Raw genomic sequence first — 20,427 nt, forward strand, 5'->3', positions numbered from 1 at the left:
GTCTAGCTTCGCATGGCTGGAAGCTTTCAGAATTACTATGAAATGCATGTGCCTGCTAGTAAACAGTAAACAGATGGGAGCGAGTACTCCAAGTGAGAGAGTATGGCTGACGCTGCACTAGAGCTGAGATCAGTCCATTTGCAAGCGAGGCAGCAGAAGCGCACGTAAACAGCAGTATAACCGTGAGACCTGCAACAGTGCGCCTCCTTATAGAGAACCCCCACAGAGAGCGGGGCGCACGCGCACAGAAGGCCTGAGAATGGGAGGGTCGGTGCGCACTTGGGAGGTCATCCCGCCTCTAGGGGGTGCCAAGCGAGCCTAGCCAGGGTCCCACGTCGGCCTCAGGCTCTTTCGCTTCCACCAGTGTTCGGGATTTCAGGATCCGGTGGAAACCAGTTTTCCTCAAGTTAAACGTTCCGGATCTCTGGGGATGGGGACGCAAGGAGTGGGGAAAAGCGGAACCCGGCTAGGGGACCAGTAGAGAAAGCCGCCAGATTCTGGGAGCCAAAGCAACTCGCTTTCTACCGCTGAGGTAACGCAAGAACTGCCGGGTCCAGATTCCGGGCTGAAGCAAGGGAAGGCCCCGGGGCGGGGTGGGGGTGGGGGTCGTGGGCGGGGTTGGAGGCGGCGAGGTCAGTCAGGGTTCGCGCTGTCACTCTGGCTCCACCCCGCTTCCTGGTCGGCGTCCCGCCCGCTCGGGTGCAGGTTCCCAGGCTGAGCTGGGTCCTTGGGAACGCGGATTTCCCTCCTTCTGGAAGAGACCTTCCCTCCCTCCACCCTCGGCTCTCCCCGCAGGTGAGGCCTCGATGGAGAGGTTCCTGGCCCGGTTGTGCGGCACCAGCGAGTTGCAGCCGCTCCCGGTGTGGGAGGGGGACACCACCGGCCACTGCTTCACGCAGCTGGTGCTCAGCGCCCTTCCCCACGCGCTCCTGGCCGTGCTCAGTGCTTGCCACTGGGGCCACCCTAGGTGAGTAGAGACAGGTGCAGACATCTGTCCGTGTATGCCTGCAGACTTCACTCGAAACCTACGTCTCCGCGGAAGTGTACCCTAAATAGTGAGGTCTCTAGGGAAAAAGGAGAATAAAATGTGGGCATTACCACTTTGCAGCATTGTGTCTGTTTGAGGGCAAGTTAACCTCTTTTCCTTGCGCCTCATAGCACTGTTGAGAAACTTAAATTAGATAATGCTTTTAAGCATATAGTGCAGAGTCTGGCACATTTTTAAACGCCCAATGCATGGTAGCAATCATCACTTTTGTAGATTATCAGATGCCCAACCGCATTTGTCATGAATTGGAGACGAAAGTGGGTGAACAGTGTTTTTAAGACAAAAAGGTTAATGTGTGCTGAAGCTGTTGGACCAGTTTCTCACCCCTGCCATCTACGAAACTTAAGTGTTTCTAGGCCAAGAAAAGCATAGGTACTCATCTGGACAGGAAGCGGTAGGTAGAAGAGAAGAGCTAAATTAGAACCTTAATCCTGCCTCCATTTGGGGCTATAAGATGCAGGTGCTGAACTCACCTTGATTTTGTGCTTAGTTCCTGTATAGCTGGATATGGTAAAATTAATCTCACTTTGGCTACTGATAAGGCAGGAGGAAAGTCTAACTTGTCTAGTCTAACGGACAAACACATCCTTACTTAAGATGAGTTACAGAGATGGCAAATCCCTTCCTTGAGTAGAAGCTTCAGATCTGCTTGGTCTTGGAGGAATCCTGCTTTGTCCCTTATGCAGAGACAAAAGTCTGGAGATGGCACAGAGGGAGACCGACTGTGCTGAGACAAGTATCTTTTTAAAATGGGCATAGTCCCTTTTTAAAAGGCAAGAAAGACCAACATGTAATCCATAGAAAGTATGTTTCTCTCACTTCACTTAACAGACTCTTTGCAAGTTGTTCAAACGGGTAAGAGAGATCCAGAATCTCAGACAGAAAAGAATCTCAGAGGGCTTTGGGTCCAGACTCCTCACTGTTCACTGTGCTGATAAGAAAAAGGAGATGCAGAGAAGAAGCGGCTTGCCCATGTTCGTAAACCTGGTTAATGACCAGGCTTGGAGCCAGTGTACCAGCCTCCAAGGGTTCACAATGTTTCTTATTCTGCCCTGCCTCTTAAGAAATAGAATTATGAAAGACTGACTTTTACTCAAATATAAACCCTTTTGTATAACTGCGATCACTGAACTTTTTAAAGGAAAGTCCAAACGTTTTACTCTACAATTAAAATTTTCAGTCACCCAGCCCTGCCAACAACAAAGGGAGTGTTTTTTAATGCAAGTAGTTCACTCTTGTTTATTAAAAACATTTTTTGCAAGCCAAGAAATACAGACAAAACTCAAAAGATGTTTTTCTTCAGCTAATGGAGCTGCAAAAATGATCCACACCATTTTCTACAACCATAAGAGAGACAGAGAGTGGAATATCCTGAGGCTTCAGCATGTTTAACCTATACTAATAGATTACAGAAGCTGTGTGTAAGTCAAATTTTTATTCATCTAATAGTGCTTCAGGTGAATTTAAGGGCTCTTTTTCAGTTAAGTTGAGTTGCTCAGTCAAGTCTGACTCTTTGCGACCCATGGACTGCAGCATGCCTGGCTTCCCTGTCCATCACCAACTCCTGGAGCTTGCTCAAACTCATGTCCATCAAGTCGGTGATGCCATCCAACCATCTCATCCTCTGTCGTCCCCTTCTCCTCCTGCCTTCAGTCTTTCCCAGCATCAGGGTCTTTTCCCGTGAGTCGGCTCTTCGCATCAGGTGGCCAAAGTATTGGAGCTTCAGCGTCAGCATCAGTCCTTCCAATGAATATTCAGGACTGATTTCCTTAGGATGGACTGGTTTGATCTCCTTCCTGTCCAACGGACTCTCAAGAGTCTTTTCCAACACCGCAGTTCAAAAGCATTAATTCTGCGGCACTCAGCTTTCTTCACAGTCCAACTCTCACATCCATACATGACTACTGGAAAAACCATAGCTTTGACTGGACAGACCTTTGTCAGCAAAGTGATGTCTCTGCTTTTTTATACGTTGTCTAGGTTTGTCATAGTTTTTCTTCCAAGGGGCAAGCATCTTTTAATTTCATGGCTGCAAAAGGGCTCTTTTGAGTAGATACTTTTGTAAAAGTGAAAACTCACCCCATAGAGGTTATCTGTAGGAAATTTAGGTTGAGGTGACGTGTGTGTGTGTTTTATTTGTTTGTTTTGTAATTAGGGTCTTCATGTTCAGTACAACCTTATCTCAGAATTGTTTTTATTTCTGTGGTGAAAGAATGATCAGAAATGGTATAGAAATGAGAAAATGGATTAGGTTAATCCAGGAAGATTTCCTGGGAGAAAAGACCATGAGTTCCAGGATAAAATGGGATGAAAAGGTATACAAAGCAGGAAAGGGAATTGACTCCCTCCGTGAGTGAGTTGCTGGAAGTCTCTCTGGGCCCTGAGTCAGCTGTGATGTGCCTGCCTTCTTTTCTCTTTCCCCCTGTTGTCCCCAGGAATCCAGATTACGCCCCACACTGCAGTCCCGGCTGGCGCCTCCGACTCGCAGCCTCTGTCCTGCTCGCCGTCTTTCCACTGCTCGACCTGCTTCCAGTCATTTTGCCACCAGGGGCAGGCCCAGGGCCCACAGGGCTTGAGGTGCTGGCAGGGGGCGTGGCGGCCGTGGCCTGGATCAGCCACAGCCTGGCCCTGTGGGTGTTGGCTCATGCCCCACATGGCCGCTCCCGGGGGCCCCTGGCCTTGGCTCTGGCTGCCTTCCTGCCGGCCCCAGCCCTGGTGCTGACCCTGCTGTGGCACTGCCAGCGAGGCACACTCCTGCCACCGCTTCTCGCAGGGCCCCTCTCCCGCCTGTGTCTCCTCATCCTGCAGCTGGCTGCTCTCTTGGCCTATGGACTGGGCTGGGCAGTCCCCGGGCGGCCACGGGAACCCTGGGCCCATGAGCCCCTCCTCTCTGAGGGCCAGGAGCCCGAGGTGGCTGAAGATGGGGAGAGCTGGCTGTCCCGCTTTTCCTATGCCTGGCTGGCACCGTTGCTGGCCCGCGGGGCCCGGGGAGAGCTCCGGCAGCCCCAGGACACTTGCCATCTCCCCCGCAGGCTGCACCCGACCTACCTAGCCCGTGTCTTCCAGGCGCAGTGGCAGGAGGGGGCCCGGCTGTGGAGGACCCTGTATGGGGCCTTTGGGCACTGCTACCTGGCTCTTGGACTGCTCAAGCTGGTGGGGACCATGCTGGGATTCTCAGGGCCCTTGTTGCTGTCCCTCCTGGTGGGCTTCCTGGAGGAGGGGCAAGAGCCACTAAACCACGGCCTGCTATATGCCCTGGGGCTTACCGGAGGGGCCGTTCTGGGAGCCGTGCTGCAGAATCAGTATGGGTATGAAGTTCGGAAGGTGGCTCTTCAGGCACGGGGGTCTGTGCTGAACATCCTGTACCGAAAGGCTTTACAGCTGGGGCCCAGACGCCCTCCTACCGGGGAGGTCCTGAACTTACTAGGCACCGACTCTGAGCGGCTGCTCAACTTTGCTGGGAGCTTTCATGAGGCCTGGGGCCTGCCCCTGCAACTGGCCATCACCCTCTATCTGCTGTACCAGCAGGTGGGTGTGGCCTTCGTGGGTGGTCTGATCCTGGCACTGCTGCTGGTACCCGTCAACAAAGTGATTGCCACCCGCATCATGGCCAGCAACCAGGAGATGCTACAGCACAAAGACGCACGGGTTAAGGTGAGGGGCTGCCTGGGGTCCCTCAGCCTTCCAGAGACCCCACCCAGCCTTCTGGTGCCCAGGTCTCCCATGCACAATACCTGAGAGAGTGAGTGTGTGCTCTAAAAGTTAGGAGCTCAGACCAGAGAAAGACAGATGGGGTTCACATCTTGATTCTACCACTTACTAGTTCAGTCACTTCAGACAAGTCACTTCACCTCGTTGAGACTCCTGTTTCCTCATCTGTGAAATGAGGGTAATCATAGCTTGCCTCATAGCACAGTTGGGAGGATCGTGCAAGACGCTGCTCATCACGGTGCCAGTTACAAAGTAAGCACTAAGTTAATGTGGCCTGTTAGTAATGTTATAGTATCAGCTTCTGCAACCCTGAGAGAGGTGGGAACTGAGCTGTCTGGGGCCAAATGGGATTTTAGTGTTAGAGCCAGGATCCAAGTCTCCAGCCTCCTCCTCATCTCAGGCATGGAGTGCCCCATAGCCACATGTAGAGGCCTAGGAGAACTCCATCTGCCTCTTTGGGATGGGCTATGGGGAAAGGAGCAGCCATCTCCCCTGCCTGGGCCAACTCTAGGTGTGAGGGTCTGGCTGAGTCAGTTCTGCAATGTACAGTGATTGTGGTACCTTTTCAGAGGGGATGGTGGGCTTCGGGTCCATACAGCACAGTTGTCCATCTCTCACTGGCATAGCTCCAAGTGCTAATGGTGAGGGGGTGTCCCTGATAGCTGGTTATGGCATGGCCTTTTCCCCTACCCATGACAGCTACTGACCAGTCTCTAGGGCCTCCTGGGAAGGCTCCCAGTGCCTCCCTGGCTTGCAGGCGGGAGATGTTTGAATGTTAGGATCCAAGGAGCTTCTCTGGCCCTTGCCCATCTTACCTGGGTCTATCAGCCTGCCCAACCCTGGGCTGTGGTGTGTACAGGAATGGTTTCTATACCCCCCAGGCTGTGGGGCCAGACTGGTGACCAGCCCCTGAAGCCCACATCTTCTGGCTTTGGGAATGGTTCTTAGTCCCTCATCTAATGGAAGGAGTGCCTTTACCCCAGTGTGGTGACCTCCCCCCACTGCCCTCGTACTTTCCACCACTTCATCTGCTGAGAAGGTGGGGGGATTCCAGCTCCAGCCTGCCCCCAGCTGGGGCATAGGGGAGCTCCAAGTCCTTGACACCCCATGCCGGGAGCCTGGGGGAGGCTGGGCAGAGGAGAACACATGTGAGCAGTGTCTCCACTTCGCCCTGCTCTCTTGTCCCTGTCCCTAGCTCGTGACAGAGCTGCTGAGTGGCATGCGTGTCATCAAGTTCTTCGGGTGGGAGCAGGCGCTGGGGGCCCGCGTGGAGGCCTGCCGAGCTCGAGAGCTGGGGCGACTCCGGGTCGTCAAGTACCTGGATGCGGCCTGTGTGTACCTGTGGGCTGCCCTGCCGGTCGTCATCTCCATCGTCGTCTTTATCACCTATGTCCTCACGGGGCACCAGCTCACTGCCACCAAGGTGAGGACCAGGAAGGCAGGAGGGGGGGGCATGGCTGCAGGGAGATGTGAGACGGAAGCAGCAGCACAGAGACCGCAGTGGAGTGGGGGTGGGCCGGGGGCCTCGTGCTGCTGGGAAGGAGTGGAGGGCCCCTGTCTGCCTTCCCCTTCCCCTACTGAGGGGAAGTTCTCTGAAGGGACCTTTCATCTGGGGCCTCGGATATATGACCCTTCCCTCTGCGAAGGAATTACTTCTGTTCCCCACCTCTTCCTCTCCAACTTCTGGTTGGGTCCCCTTAGCCTCATTCTGATGGCCCTGGGGGAAAAATTCATGATCCAGTGCAGGATGGATCAAGTGCTGGGTCTAGCCAGGAGATGTTGCCCCTTAGAAATTCTGAGAAGGTCTCAGCGTGAGTTGGGCATGTGTGTTTATCAGGGAGTGACCTGAGTCCCTGGAGGGTATCTGGGATTTCTGATATTCTTAGAGTGGCCACCTCTACCATCTGTAACCCAAATATCAGCCAGCTAAGCCCTCAGTTCTGCTGCTGCCGGTTCTCCCCTCCACAGACGTGTTTGCAGGGCCACCCATAGAGCAGGCCTTCAGATAATTCCTAAGCTTTAGGTGATGCTTCAACCCCTCCCCACCACCTCTGACCCCACTTAGGTGTTCACGGCCCTGGCACTGGTGCGCATGCTCATTCTTCCCCTCAACAACTTCCCTTGGGTGATCAACGGCCTCCTTGAGGCCAAAGTGTCCCTGGACCGGATCCAGCATTTCCTCGACCTTCCCAACCATGACCCCCAGGCCTACTACAGCCCAGGTAATGGGAAGCTGGTGGGCAGAACCTGACACACGGGAGCAGAGATCTGTAGTCCTTCAGTTGCAGTACACAGATGCTGCCAAGAGAAGCCAGAGGAGCAGAGTCTAGGTGGGGCAGGTGGTCATTTCCCCAGGGAGAATCCTCAGACCAAGACTGAGGCCAGACTATCCCTGGGCAGGTAGGTTGTGGACTAGAAGCCCAAGGTGAGTGGCCTCTTGCTTGTACAGATCCCCCGACAGAGCCATCTGCAGCCCTGGAGCTACACGAAGCTCTGTTCTCCTGGGACCCAGTTGGAACCAGCCAGGAAACCTTCATCAGTCACCTCGAAGTGAAAAAGGTTCGTTGGTCAAACGCCCTAGGAGAGTCTCCAGACTAAAGAAAGACATGGGAGCTCAGTGACTGATAGACCAGGACAGAGCCAATCATAGCAGCGGCCCCTGTGGCTCTTATTACCGAGGGGAAGAGCAGAGAGGTTTTGGTGGGCAGGCTTGAATTGGAGAGGTGATGAGATTTTATCTCAGGATGGCATTTTTCTAACACCTAGCTGCTTCAGAGCAGTCACATCCATCCCTGGTCACCAGACCGCTCATGTCCGCCTAGTCCAGACCAGCAATTGCATTTGTCTCTCTCTGTCCTGCGGGGGCTGTTGAGTTCAGAACAGACCCCATAACTTGTCCAGCATCTTCCCCAGGCTGGGGAGCCCCAGCAGCCCCTTCTCAGAAGGATATTGCAAATGGTTTAGATAATCCTCTATTTAGCCTGGTGAAAAGGCATCACACCCTGTGACTCACACCAGGGCATACATCGTCCAAGGAGCACTTGTAAGAACGTTTCTGGCAAGACGGCAACTCCTGCTCACCAAGTCCTAAGTTTTCACTCTCCCCTGACCCGTGTCCAACCCTTTGCCCCACAGCTCAACCCGGTGTTCTCTAGCGGTTCCTGAACCGCCTCAACCACATTTGGCTCACATTTCTGGCTTGGGCTACATGTTTTGTTTCTCATCTTAGTTCAGGCAAGACAAGGCTGGAATTTTTCAAAGGAATTTTACTAACGTGTCAGTTGGGGTTTTTTTGGATTTAAGTCATAGAAAACCGCTGGAGCTAGCTTAAGCCAACAAGAATTTGTAAGACGGATATAGAGATGAATTGCAGAATCCACAGTCAAGCACCTGGGCAGATCTCGGCAGCAGCTCAGAGCCAGGCCTTGACTTGCCGAGCTGGTCCTTCTGTTCGCTCCTTCTAGACCTGCCTCCTTTCCTCTCTGGATCTGCTCTCCCCCAAACAGAAGTAGGCCTGCAGAGAGCCCTTCCACTTACAGGCCCTGGACAGAAGGAGGGGGTTCCCAGGGCTAGGTCTCAGATTGGTCTGGTACCCACTCAAAGACAGGCTCACCCTGGCTGCCAGGCTGGGCACCACAGACAGCTGCTAGGATCCCACCTTTTTCTAGAGAAGGAATTGTTTTCCTTTGTGAACCCACTCCAGTATTCTTGCCTGGAAAATCCCGTGGACAGAGAAGCCTGGTGGGCTACAGTCCATGGGATCCCAAAGAGGGGGACACGACTGAACACACAGACATACACACAGATAGCTCTGTGAATGTATGTTACAGCCAAGCAAGGAAGGGAGCGCAGAAAATTTTAAACTGCAGGTCACAGAAATGGGCATCTGTGTAAACATTGCTTTTTGCCCTGAGTCTTTAGAAGTCTGGCTGCAGGTGGACTTAGCCAGCCCACTATGCAGGCTGTAAAGCCTGCAGTCCTTCCTTCCCCTGTCCCCATCCTGAGTTGCCTGCCTCAGTGCTTTCCTGGAAAGTTCAAGGACAGTTTTCCTCCCATCTCTCTGGCACACTGTTCCTCTCCAGAGGCTCTTCACACAGTGAAACTGATGCTTCTCTGAGTGGAGAATAAAACACTGCTCCCCCGGGGCCAGCATCGCATCAGTCACTGAAGCACACCTTAGTCTGTGGGCTGGGGAAATCTTTCCCCTCAGGCTTAACTGGGGCCTAGAGAGAAGCTGTGGGGTGACTGGCAGCCCAGGGCCTCTGGAGGGAGGCCTGACACTCATGCTTGTGGCTTCCTCGCAGGGAATGCTGGTGGGCATTGTGGGGAAGGTGGGCTGCGGGAAAAGCTCGCTGCTGGCCGCTATCACCGGGGAGCTGCACAGGTAAGCAACTGCCGGCACCCCCATCCTTAGTTCTGCCCTTCGCCAGCGCCTCCCTGGCCCCTGCTACGTGGTAGACACTGTTTTAGGGGCCAGAGATGCCCAGATGAGCAAGACCTGGTCCCTTTCTTGGGATAGTTTTCAGTCTGGAAAGGGAAAGGCAGTCAAGGAAGTGGATTCTCATAACCATCACTGGAGAAGGAAATGGCAACCCATTCCAGTGTTCTTGCCTGGAGAATCCCAGGGACGGAGGAGCCTGGTGGGCTGCCATCTATGGGGCTGCACAGAGTCAGACACGACTGAAGCGACTTAGCAGCAGCAGCATAACCATCACTGCAGAGTGTTAGAAGTACTGTAACAATGAGTGAAGAAATCAGTGGAAACACCTGGCATCAGCTGCTCTCAGAGAGTGTCGGAAGGGATCCAGAGAGGAACAGAAGTGAGGGAGGGCCTACTTGTTTCACTGTGAGAGTGAATGTGTGCGGGGTGCTGGCCACACTCTTTTTTGAGCACCTTGACCTTGACAGCTGTTTGCAGTCAAAGAGCAGTTTCTGCCCTACCGGTCCACAGGGGGCCTCCAGCCTCCTTAGGACCCCTTGACCTCAGTGGCTGCCAATCCAGAGAGCCATGTGACATGAAAGGGGCCCCCGTGCAAAAGACAGCCATCAGGAGAGGCTTCTGAGAGGCAGGGGCTGAGCTGGGAGGGGACCAGCAGGGAGCCAGCCCCACACTGCTGGCCTTGGTCTCTGCAGGCTCTGTGGGCAGGTGGCGGTGTGGGGGCTGTCCAAAGGCTTCGGCCTGGCCACCCAGGAGCCCTGGATCCAGTTTGCCACCATCCGAGACAACATTCTCTTTGGGAAGACATTTGACGCCCAGCTGTACAAGGAAGTGCTGGAGGCCTGCGCCCTCAATGAGGACCTCAGTGTGAGTGCCTGGCCTCCTGCTTCCCTTTGTCCCTGACACAGCAGGTCAGAGACTTGCTTCTCTGGGAAGGGGTTGCTTGTACTCGGGCGTCATTTACCCAGGACTGGCCGCCAGGCTATGGTCCTCACAGTGTCCCGCGTCTGCGCAGCACCTGGCAAGTGTAGGGGCTGGTGACCAGGTATTCCACACAGCAGCCGGGGGACTCTGTGGGTCTCTGAGACTAGGGGCGGGTTTCCCATGAGGTTTAGCTCTCTGCAGATCTGGCTAATGGTTCTGATTCAAGAGGCCTTCCCCCACCTCCCCCTGAAAGAGTCATGGTCATTCTAGAGAAGTCTGGCAAGCCACTAGAATCCCCACATCCAGAATGCTGAATTTAGGGGGAATGAGAGTCCAGCTTTGTCCCCTGACTTTTCCCTGGCAGGACTGTGGTCAGCACTACCCTGTCCAGGTAGATGTGGAACATCCCTGGAAAGGAAGACCTCTGACTGACCATGGGACATCCTCTGTCCACTTCTCATTTGCTTCTACCTCAGAGACATTTCCCACATGTCTCCTGGGTGCAGGGAACTGCTCTGAGCACTAAGAAAAAGAGGTGAATCACAAAGCTTTTCCCTCAGGGGAGCCACTGTCTGGTGGACCACAAGTACTTCCTCTGGCATGAGGACCCCTTAGCAAAGGAGACCACTCCCCAGGCCACAGGGAGGCTCAGGTACCTTCCTCCTCTAAAAGCCTAGGGAAGTTTCACTTTGAATTTGCGCATCTTCATCCTTGCCTGTGAAAAAGGCAGGGTAGTGAGTGTGACTACCTGTAGTCAGGGTAGTGAGTGTGGTTAAGAATCTGCATTTGTGTCCCGCCCTTTACTTGCTATGGAATGACCTTGGACAGCGTATGTACCCTGAGCTGTGGTCTTACCTGTGAAATGAGATAGTATCAACATCAGAAGGTTGCTGTGGGGTTGGGTGAGAGGATGCATGTAAACTGCTCAGCACATAGAAGGTGTTCAACAGGAGGTTCCCCGGCTGTCCAGTGTTTAACGCTCTGTGCTTCCACTGCAGGAGACACAGGTTTGATCCATGGTTGGGGAACTAAGATCTCTCATGCCACAAGGGATGGCCAAAATAGGAAAATAGAAAGTGTCCAACACATGCTTGTTGCTGCTGGAGTTGCGGTTTGCCCCCTCTGGCTCCGACACCCCAAATTTAAGTTCAGTCTCCTCAAACTCCCTGGCTCTCTCACCCCCGCCATTTCTTCCCAATGGAGGGATGGGAAATGGGGCAGAAGGTACTGGGAGCTCGCTGACCAACACCGGGAGGCCTGTCCTGTCAGATCCTGCCTGCTGGGGACCAGACGGAGGTGGGGGAGAAAGGCGTGACCCTCAGCGGGGGACAGCGGGCCCGGATTGCCCTGGCTCGTGCTGTCTACCAGGTAAGTTGAAGACAAGAGGTGTCTGGGGCCTCGGAACTCAGAAGCTTGGCTAGGGGGTGAGGGGGTGGTGTGGGGATATTTCCATCAGCATCTGGTTTCTTCCCTCCCTCCTCTGTGCTGCTAAGGTGTTGGTCCTTTGGCCATCCCATCCTCTTTTTGCTGATTCAAGGCAGCATTAAAGACCCTTTGGAAAAAAGCATTATGTGGCCTGAGGCACTAGAACCAGCACATTTGAGCACTGGCCTCACTTTACTGGAGGCAAGTCCACCCTCTGGTCTCACTTCCTTCTTTACTGCTATAGGGGAGTTCCCAGAGTTCCTCTCAACCCTCCTGCATGACGGCCTCAAGATCACGTGCTTGGAGAGGTCTGGGTTCTGGCCAGAGGACCTGGCTCCCATGGTGTCCCCACCCCCCTCCAGGAAAAGGAGCTGTACCTCCTCGATGACCCTCTGGCTGCCGTGGATGCAGACGTGGCCACCCACCTGCTGCACAGGTGCATCCTGGGAGTGCTGAGCCACACCACGCGGCTGCTGTGCACCCACCGCACTGAGTACCTGGAGCAGGCTGACATGGTGCTGCTGCTGGAGGCCGGGCGCCTCGTCCGGGCCGGTAACATGGGCCACCAGGCCGGGCGGGAGCCAGGCTGAGTGAGGGAGTCACCTGCTGGGTGCGACAGATGGATCATCAAGGGGAGACTCGGCCACCTGCCTTGTGTGTGTCCTGGGTCCCCCTCATCCTTCTGTCTTATGGGAGGCCCTCTCCTGCCGTCACAGAACTGGCATGAAGGATGGGGAACAGGAGGGAAAGGAGCCGTGGATCTGGAACTCGGGGCTTGGGGAAACCTAGAGTACTAGGATCTCTGAGAGCAGTCTGATGTCCTCAGAGAAGAGAGAGTCAGGTTTAGAACCGTCATTTTATTTACAAATAGATACACAGAAACTCTGATGGATTATTATCCAGAGGGAAATGACCATCTGCAGGTTCACTAGATAGAAGCAGGAGGAAATGAAGCTCTGGCAGTGTTAGGAGTTGCAGGAAGTATGAGGAGAAAGCCCAGCGGTAGTGACAGGACTGGGTGCTCACAGGTGGCCATAACTCTCCTCCCAGGGGTGGACCTTTTCTGTCTCTGCTGACCAGGCTCCAGACACAGAAAGAGGGCCGAACTTGATGGTTCTGCTCAGGGTCTGGGGGTCCAGGGCAGAGGCCTGCTAGGGGAAGTCAGGTAGGGGTTCCAAAGAGCATGGAAGGTGGACTGGCTGACACGTTTAGAAACACATAGACTGCACCCCAAAGAGCCCCCTCCTAATCTCTCCTGCTGCCTTCCAGGGCCTCCCTCTGAGATCCTGCCGTTGGTACAAGCTGCCCCCAGAGCCTGGGCTGAGGATGGACAAGAGTCTGACCCAGGTACAGTCTGGGGGTGAGAGGAAAGGGCCTGCCACGCTTGTAGAGACAGGTTTCTAGGAAGCTTGCCTGCCCCTGAAAACACTGAGGTTTTCGGCTATCATTCTATAAGCTGAATTCCCCACCCCGCCACCTCTCTGATCCTTGCAGCCACAGCCTGGTCCATGGAGAACCCAAAGAAGACAAAGGAGGGGCTGGAGGTGGAGGAGAGCGCATCTGGCCAGCTGCGGCAGGAGGAAAGCAAGAAGGAGGGCGCCGTGGCCTTCCATGTGTACCGTGCCTACTGGAGGGCCGTGGGCGGGGGCATGGCTCTCGCCATCCTCTTCTCTCTGCTTCTCATGCAAGGTAGGAGCAATCTCTGCAGGCCTTCATTCCCCCACTCGCCCTGTTGCCTAGGTCCCTGTCACTCGCCTCACCTTGTGCTAATCATGACAAAGCCCAGAGACCCACCAGGCGTGGGCAGCAGCTGGGACCAGAGGCACATCCCTAATTCTGAGAGTCCCGGTGACTGACGAGGGGTAGGGAGGGTGGGCTCCGTAGCCATCTTCTGACCTGCCCGCAAGGCTGACTTCCCATTCTGCAGATTTAAGATCACACTCTCCCCAGAGCCGAAGGGTGACTGGCCCGGGAAAGACACGTGCACTAGGGAGGACACGGGGTGGTGGCAAGGTAGGGAGGGCTGGGGGCCAAGGAGGGTGGAAACCAGAGTCAAGGGCAGAAGAGGGTGTCTGAATGGAACGAGGAAGGTGAGTCTGTCCGGCAGCTTTCTCTCTCCCATCCCCCCAGCCACCAGGAACGCGGCCGACTGGTGGCTCTCCCACTGGATCTCTGAGCTGAAGGCAGCCAAGAATAGCTCCCAGGAGGCGCCAGCCCCCACCAGGCTGGGCTCCGCGGGGCCGCTGTCTGCCCAGCTGCTCCTCTTCTCCCCTGGGAACCTCTAGTGAGTGACCGGGGCACGGGTCTGGGGCTCTCATTGGTTCCTGGGCAGGGAGTGAGCTGGGGGTTGGCGTTACAGGCGCTGTGTCTTCTGGAAGGTGGGGAGAGGTGGCGTGGGGGCGGGGAAGGGAACCCTGAGTGGCCCCACTTTTGGTTACCCACAGCCCCCTCCCCACCACCCAGCACCTCAGTGTTCCCACTGCCCAAAGCTGCCCCCAACGGCTCCTCAGACCTCCGTTTCTACCTCACCGTGTACGCGACCATCGCTGGTGTCAACTCCCTCTGCACCCTTCTCCGGGCTATACTCTTCGCGGCGGGCACCCTCCGAGCAGCCGCCACCCTGCATCGCCGCCTCCTGGGTCGAGTCCTCATGGTGAGGGGACAGGAGGGTGGAGGTGGCCTCGGGGGCCCCTCCCAGTACCTGGGTTCCACTGGGGGGCCTGTCACATCCCTCAGTCCTCAGGCGAAATCAGCTCCTCTCAGATGGGTGCAGCACTTGACACCTTGACACCTGGAGAGCCTGAGAGCAGAGCAGCTGCTTGGGTTCAAATCCAGTTACTTAAGCCTATGGGTTTCTCGTCTGTAACGTGAGGAGAAGAGACTCTTCCTGAGTCATTTCCAGTTGGACTTCAAGCTCAGAGGACTGAGTTAACCACCCTTTAGTTCATGTGCGGAGAAGGCAATGGCACCCCACTCCAGTACTCTTGCCTGGAAAATCCCACGAATGGAGGAGCCTGGTGGGCTGCAGTTCATGGGGTCTCTAAGAGTCGGACACAACTGAGCAACTTTCATGCACTGGAGAAGGAGATGGCAACCCACTCCAGTGTTCTTGCCTGGAGAATCCCAGGGACGGGGGAGCCTGCTGGGGTGCCATCTATGGGGTCGCACAGAGTTGGACATGACTGATGCGACTTAGCAGCAGCAGCAGCAGTTTTATAAATGACATTCTTTTCCTTCCAGTTTTATTTAGAGCTCATTTTAAGATCCACGCCTGTTGGTGTGTGTGTATGTTGTCTGTTGCTTACCCTATAGTACATTATGAGGATTCATCAGTACATGGAAAGCACTTAGCATAGTGCCTGGCATATACTGAGTGCTCAATTAGCAATTATTATTATTAACGATGTTATTATTACAAAGCTCTTTTTTGTCTGGTATCTTATTAGGGCTTCCTTATAACCCTGTGAAGTGAGTACTGTTATCCTCTTTTTACAGATGAGGAAACAGGCTCTGAGAGTGCATGTGACCTGGGCAAGCTAGTCCTGTGACCTGGGCAATCTAGTCCTGTGGCCATGAACCCAGGACTGTGTGGGTCTTTCCCTTGCCTCTCAGGGAGCAGCTGCCCACTGTCTGCCCACATCTTCAGGCTGTGAAGGAATTGATTTTATCATAAGCTGACATTAGGGGTGACATTCGCAAGTCCCTTTGACCTAGTTCCCTGCCTTAAGATAGGACTGTTCTCCCAGTAAAGGCAGAGAGTTGGGAGACAGGGAAGGCGGGGAAAGGAAAAGGGTTGTCTTTGAGACGGTACCTCCCGGTAATGAGTAGTCTAAATAGCTCCTGAGCCCCTGCTCCGTGGCAGGCAGGCTCCGCTGAGCCCCTGACTGCTGTCTATGCAATCAGCTCCAGGATGTGTGGCTCCATTACCGTCCCCCTTTTGGAGATGAAGGATGGGGGCCTTGAGGAGAGGAAGCCCCCTTGGCTGGGGTCTCACATCTGATAAGCATCAGGGCTGGAATCCAAGGGGCAGTCTGATTCCAGAGCCTGAGCCCTTGACCATGAGACAGTATTCACTTGACTGCTGTCCTCACCATTCTGTCCAGCCACAGGCAGTCAGGGTGTTCCTCCTGACGTTGAAATTGTACTCAACATGGCCTGAAGTCTCCACCTTCTGGAATGGGATTAGCTCCCTGCCCTCCAAAGCTGAGTAGGCACGCGTAGCACAGAGGTAGAGGGGTGGCCAGCCTGGCCTCTCAGGGTCCCCACCAGCCAGAGGGACAGAGAGCCCCTCTCTTGCCCACCCTGCGGTATTGTTCTAAGTTCTTCCAGCCCCTCCTCGGTGCCCTGAACTCTGGGAACACTTTACTGCTTTCCTGTCCTCTGCCTTGGGCCTTTCCCCCCAGCTCACCTCCCCGGGGGCAGCCTCCGCGGCTTTTCTGCCTTGTCCTACCCTGGCCCAACCACATCTCTTCTCCCAGGCTCCGGTGACTTTCTTCGACTCCACACCCACGGGCCGGGTCCTCAACCGCTTCTCCTCTGACGTGGCCTGTGCGGATGACAGCCTGCCCTTCATCCTCAACATCCTGCTGGCCAACGCAGCAGGCCTGCTGGGGCTCCTGGCTGTGCTGGGTTTCAGCCTGCCCTGGCTGCTGCTGCTGCTGCCGCCTCTGAGCATCATCTACTATCGCGTGCAGAGCCACTACAGGGCCTCCTCGCGGGAGCTGCGGCGCCTGGGCAGCCTCAGCCTGTCTCCCCTCTATACCCACCTGGCCGACACCTTGGCCGGCCTCCCTGTGCTCCGGGCCGCCGGGGCCACCTCCAGGTGTGTGAGTGCCTCTTCCAGCCAGAGCCACAGGCGTGAGATGCTGGGATGGTCGGGGTGAAGTTGGTGGAAGGGGTTGGCGGTGGATCTCAGGTCCCCTGAGAAGAGAAAGGTGGATGATGGCAGTAGGGGAGAGAGGAAGGAAACGGAAACAACAGGTTAGTGAGGCCGAGAAGCCCCCCTGTGAAAGAGCGCACTGGTCCCTCCGTAGCTCTGAGGTGCGGCCTGTGGGCGTGCGGGCCAGCGCCAAGGAGCGGGTGTTCTGCAGGGAGGAAGTCTGGGCGGGCCAGTGCAGCCACAGCATGGCCTCCTCCAGGTTTGAGGAGGAGAACCAGAGACTCCTGGAGCTCAACCAGAGGTGCCAGTTTGCTGCCAGTGCCACGATGCAGTGGCTGGACATCCGGCTACAGCTCATGGGGGCCGCAGTGGTCAGCGCCATCGCGGGCATCGCTCTGGTGCAGCACCAGCAGGGCCTCGCCAACCCAGGTGCCACCCCGGGGCCCTTCAGTCTCACCTCAGAAGCCTGTTATTCCTCATCCCCCCCGACTACCATGACGTCTCCCTTTACTGCCGAGGATTTCCACCTCTTGGCCAGGATTCCCTGAGGATGTGTTGTCATTCTCAAGACCCCCGTTTCAGAGTTGGGGATGCTGAGTCTCGAGGAGTCCCTTACCGGGTAGTGGTGGGTCTGGGGCTAAACAGGTCTTCTGATCACCACCTGCGCCTGCTCACCCCGTCCTCAGCGCCTACTACCCCACCCCAGTCCACCTGCCTTCTCCCTGTCCCCCTGCGTAGCCTCTCCAGGCCCACCCTCTCCCTTGCATCCAGCCTCCCGTGGGCCTGGCCTGGCTCCTGCATCTTCTTGCTTCAGTGCTAGCTTCCTTTAAATGCCCACAGTCCACAGCTTAGGGTTCGCCCATTCTGCCCACCCCCTCCCTACACGCATCCCAGTGTCCAAGCCTGCCCTAGCACTCTGTCCTCTGTCTCCTCCCCCAGGACTGGTGGGCCTGTCGCTGTCCTATGCCCTGTCCCTGACAGGCCTGCTCTCAGGGTTAGTGAGCAGCTTCACGCAGACAGAAGCCATGCTGGTGAGCGTCGAGCGGCTGGAGGAGTACTCCTGTGACCTGCCCCAGGAGCCCCGGGGCCAGCAGCCACAGGTAGCGCCAGCCTGGGCGCTGGCACCCTGAAGGCGCCCCCAGTTCCTCTCCTTGTGCCCCTCACCAACGTTTCTCCACTCCTGTAGTGTCCCTTGTGATCTCCCCATTTTACGTGCCTGTCCCCCATCCCTCCTACCTCTCCCCACCTCTCCTCTCACACCATCCGTCCCTCCCTTCCACTCTTCAACCCGTCCCTCCACCCTTCCCCGCCGTCTCACCTGTCTCCCGCCCTCTCCCATGCATGGACCCCACCAGCTGGGCATCGGCTGGTTGAGCCAGGGGAGCGTGGAGTTCCAGGATGTGGTGCTGGTGTACCGGCCTGGGCTGCCCAACGCCCTGGATGGGGTGACCTTCCGCGTGCAGCCTGGAGAGAAGCTGGGGATCGTGGGCCGCACGGGCTCCGGCAAGTCTTCCCTGTTGTTGGTGCTCTTCCGGCTGCTGGAGCCCAGTTCCGGGCGAGTGCTGCTGGACGGCGTGGACACCAGCCAGCTGGAGCTGGCCGAGCTCAGGTGTGGGGGAGTGAGAAGAGGGGACACGGCCACTGGTAGAGAGAGGAAGGCCCAGCCAGGAAGGCTTTATATAAACACACAGCAGCCAGGGTGGATCAGGAGGTGAGACAGAGGGTGGGACAAGCAGGCTAGAATAGTGAGCTCCCTGCACTCAGGCCTGGATTCAAAGCTGCGGCCTTAAGGCTTTCACCTTCCCAGCTTCATCTTGGACTTCCCAGCTTCATCTTGGACTTCCCAGCACATGATGCCTTCCACTCTAGACCTCCGGTCACTGTCTCCTGAATCAGAGCCTCCCAGGTGCCGTGCCCTGGGGCTTGGGACAGCTGGTGACCTGGGCCAGTAGCCCCTGGCCACAAGTGGCTTCATCTGGAGCCAAACATTCCCCCAACCACGTTACTCTGTTATAATTTTCTCTTAGTTCCATGATATGGGAAAAGGTAGGGGGAAGCGCTGTCCTAAAGCCATTACTGACCCCAGGCCCTGGCCCTGTCCTTCCTGCCTTCTCTTGTAACCTGTGCTGGCCTCCCCTTGTGGCTTGACCAGAGAGCTCCTCCAGACCCGATTTCAGGCCTGCTTTCAACGTGGAAGCATGCCCTACCCAGTCACACTCTCTGGCCGTTCCTTGCCATCCACTGCTGCCCCATGACCCTGGCGTCAGTGCCACACAGTTTGGCTTATGCTTGTTCTGTTTTCGCCCCTCAGGCCTTTGGTTTCCTTGGTGTTCCTCATAGCACCAGCACAATTCTAGGTGCATGGCTGACCAAGCAGGGAGCAGGATGGGGACTGTGATCAAGTCTTACCCCACGTTCTCCTGAAGGGCTGGACCTATAACTGAGACCTGTGCTGGGAGCAGAAGTGGTCACATCTCGAGCCTCAACCCCTGTCCCCCCAGATCCCACCTGGCGATCATCCCCCAGGAGCCCTTTTTGTTCAGTGGGACCATGCGGGAAAACCTGGATCCCCGGGGCCTGTATGAGGACGGGGCCCTATGGCAGGCGCTGGAGCAGTGCCACCTGAGTGAGGTGATCGAGTCTATGGGTGAGTGTCCTGTCCTGCGTGGTGGCAGGAGGAGCAAGCAGAGAGGGGCTGGAGGAGGCTTGGAACCCCAGGGTGAAGATGCTGTGCTTTGCAGGTGGTCTGGATGGTGAGCTGGGCGAGGGGGGCCGGCGCTTATCTCTGGGGCAGAGGCAGCTGCTGTGTCTGGCCAGGGCTATCCTCACAGATGCCAAGGTAAGACAAGAGGGAGGGCCATTCGAGAGGGCCAGGAAGAAGGCAGGGGACAGGTGAGGGCTGAGGAAGAAGACTGGGGAGAGGTCTCAAGGGACCGAGTTCATTTTCCTTTTAGAGCTGGAGGTGGGGAGCTGTGGGCTGGCCTGGGCCAGACCAGGAGGTGGGGGCTGGAGGCTTGGGTAGCAGCCTCAGCTAACCCTCTTCTCCCCTCCCTTCCTAACCCTCCCAACACATTCCAGATCTTGTGCATTGATGAGGCCACAGCAAGCGTGGACCAGAAGACAGACCAGCTGCTCCAGCAAACCATCAGCAAACGGTTTGCCAACAAGACAGTGCTGACCATCGCCCACAGGTGTGTGGCATCCAGAGTGAGAATCTAAATCAGGGGTGTCATGGACCCAGAGCCTCGCTTCCTTTCAGGGACCCTGGAGTCAGGGCTCTGGAAATTCTAACCCCTGTGACTCAGCTCCTCATTCTCTAGGCTCTCACCAGGCTCCTTGGAGGGCACGGTCTCAGGGAACATGCAGCCCCTTCCCTAGCACAGAGCCCGGGGGCTGAAGCCTGTGGGGCAGGGGGCCGCTGTCCAGGAGGGAAGAGGAGGAAAAGGAGGTCAGCCTTCTCTAGGGTGCTGTCTTCCATCCCCGCATTGACCACCCCCTCCCATGCAGGCTCAACACGATCCTGAATTCCGACCGGGTGCTGGTGCTGCATGCGGGGAGAGTGGCAGAGCTGGGTTCCCCTGCTGCCCTGCGCACTCAGCCCCACTCGCTGTTCCAGCAGCTGCTGCAGAGCAGCCCGCGGGGAGCACGCTCCTCTCCGTGAGGGCCCAGCCCCCACTGCCGATGGTTTACACTCCTCCGTGTCTCTACCTCTCCCCCTCCTCCACAGAGGGGAAAGGGCGCCCTGGGCTCCTCTTCACAAGCCACTCTGTGTGTGGGCAGAGTCCCGTGGCTTCCCCCAGGCAGGCCTCTGCTCTGGCGCTCCGGCATCTCGGACTCCAGGTGGACTTTTTCTGGCAAAGGAGCCCACGTGCACTTCCATAGTTTTATTTGATAAAATTCCCATTTTTACATTCTGTGTATTAAAAAAATAATATTTGTGGCATGAGGCTGAGGTCCCTCAGTGTGTGTACCCAAGCTGAGGGGTGGCGAGAAAGGGCCACT

The 20,427-nt window shown here is 56.1% G+C and overlaps 1 protein-coding gene across 1 annotated transcript; it reads left to right on the forward strand.

Annotated features, from left to right (window-relative positions):
- Positions 1-433: 433 nt before the first annotated feature.
- ABCC10 (ATP binding cassette subfamily C member 10) lies at positions 434-20,275 on the forward strand. The gene is made up of 22 exons (XM_068994309.1): positions 434-532; positions 796-967; positions 3,484-4,702; positions 5,955-6,182; positions 6,825-6,981; positions 7,209-7,318; positions 9,064-9,143; positions 9,893-10,064; positions 11,391-11,489; positions 11,909-12,098; positions 12,816-12,893; positions 13,041-13,235; positions 13,677-13,830; positions 14,010-14,199; positions 16,025-16,368; positions 16,685-16,854; positions 17,365-17,525; positions 17,781-18,034; positions 18,927-19,072; positions 19,167-19,264; positions 19,504-19,616; positions 19,933-20,275. Exons 2-22 carry the CDS (start codon positions 807-809, stop codon positions 20,084-20,086), a joined length of 4,473 nt encoding a protein of 1,490 aa, XP_068850410.1. The 5' UTR covers positions 434-532; positions 796-806; the 3' UTR covers positions 20,087-20,275.
- The last annotated feature ends 152 nt before the right edge of the window (positions 20,276-20,427 follow it).

This window comes from Capricornis sumatraensis, chromosome 22 (assembly GCF_032405125.1).
Source record: "Capricornis sumatraensis isolate serow.1 chromosome 22, serow.2, whole genome shotgun sequence".
NCBI classification, from domain to species: Eukaryota; Metazoa; Chordata; class Mammalia; order Artiodactyla; family Bovidae; genus Capricornis; species Capricornis sumatraensis.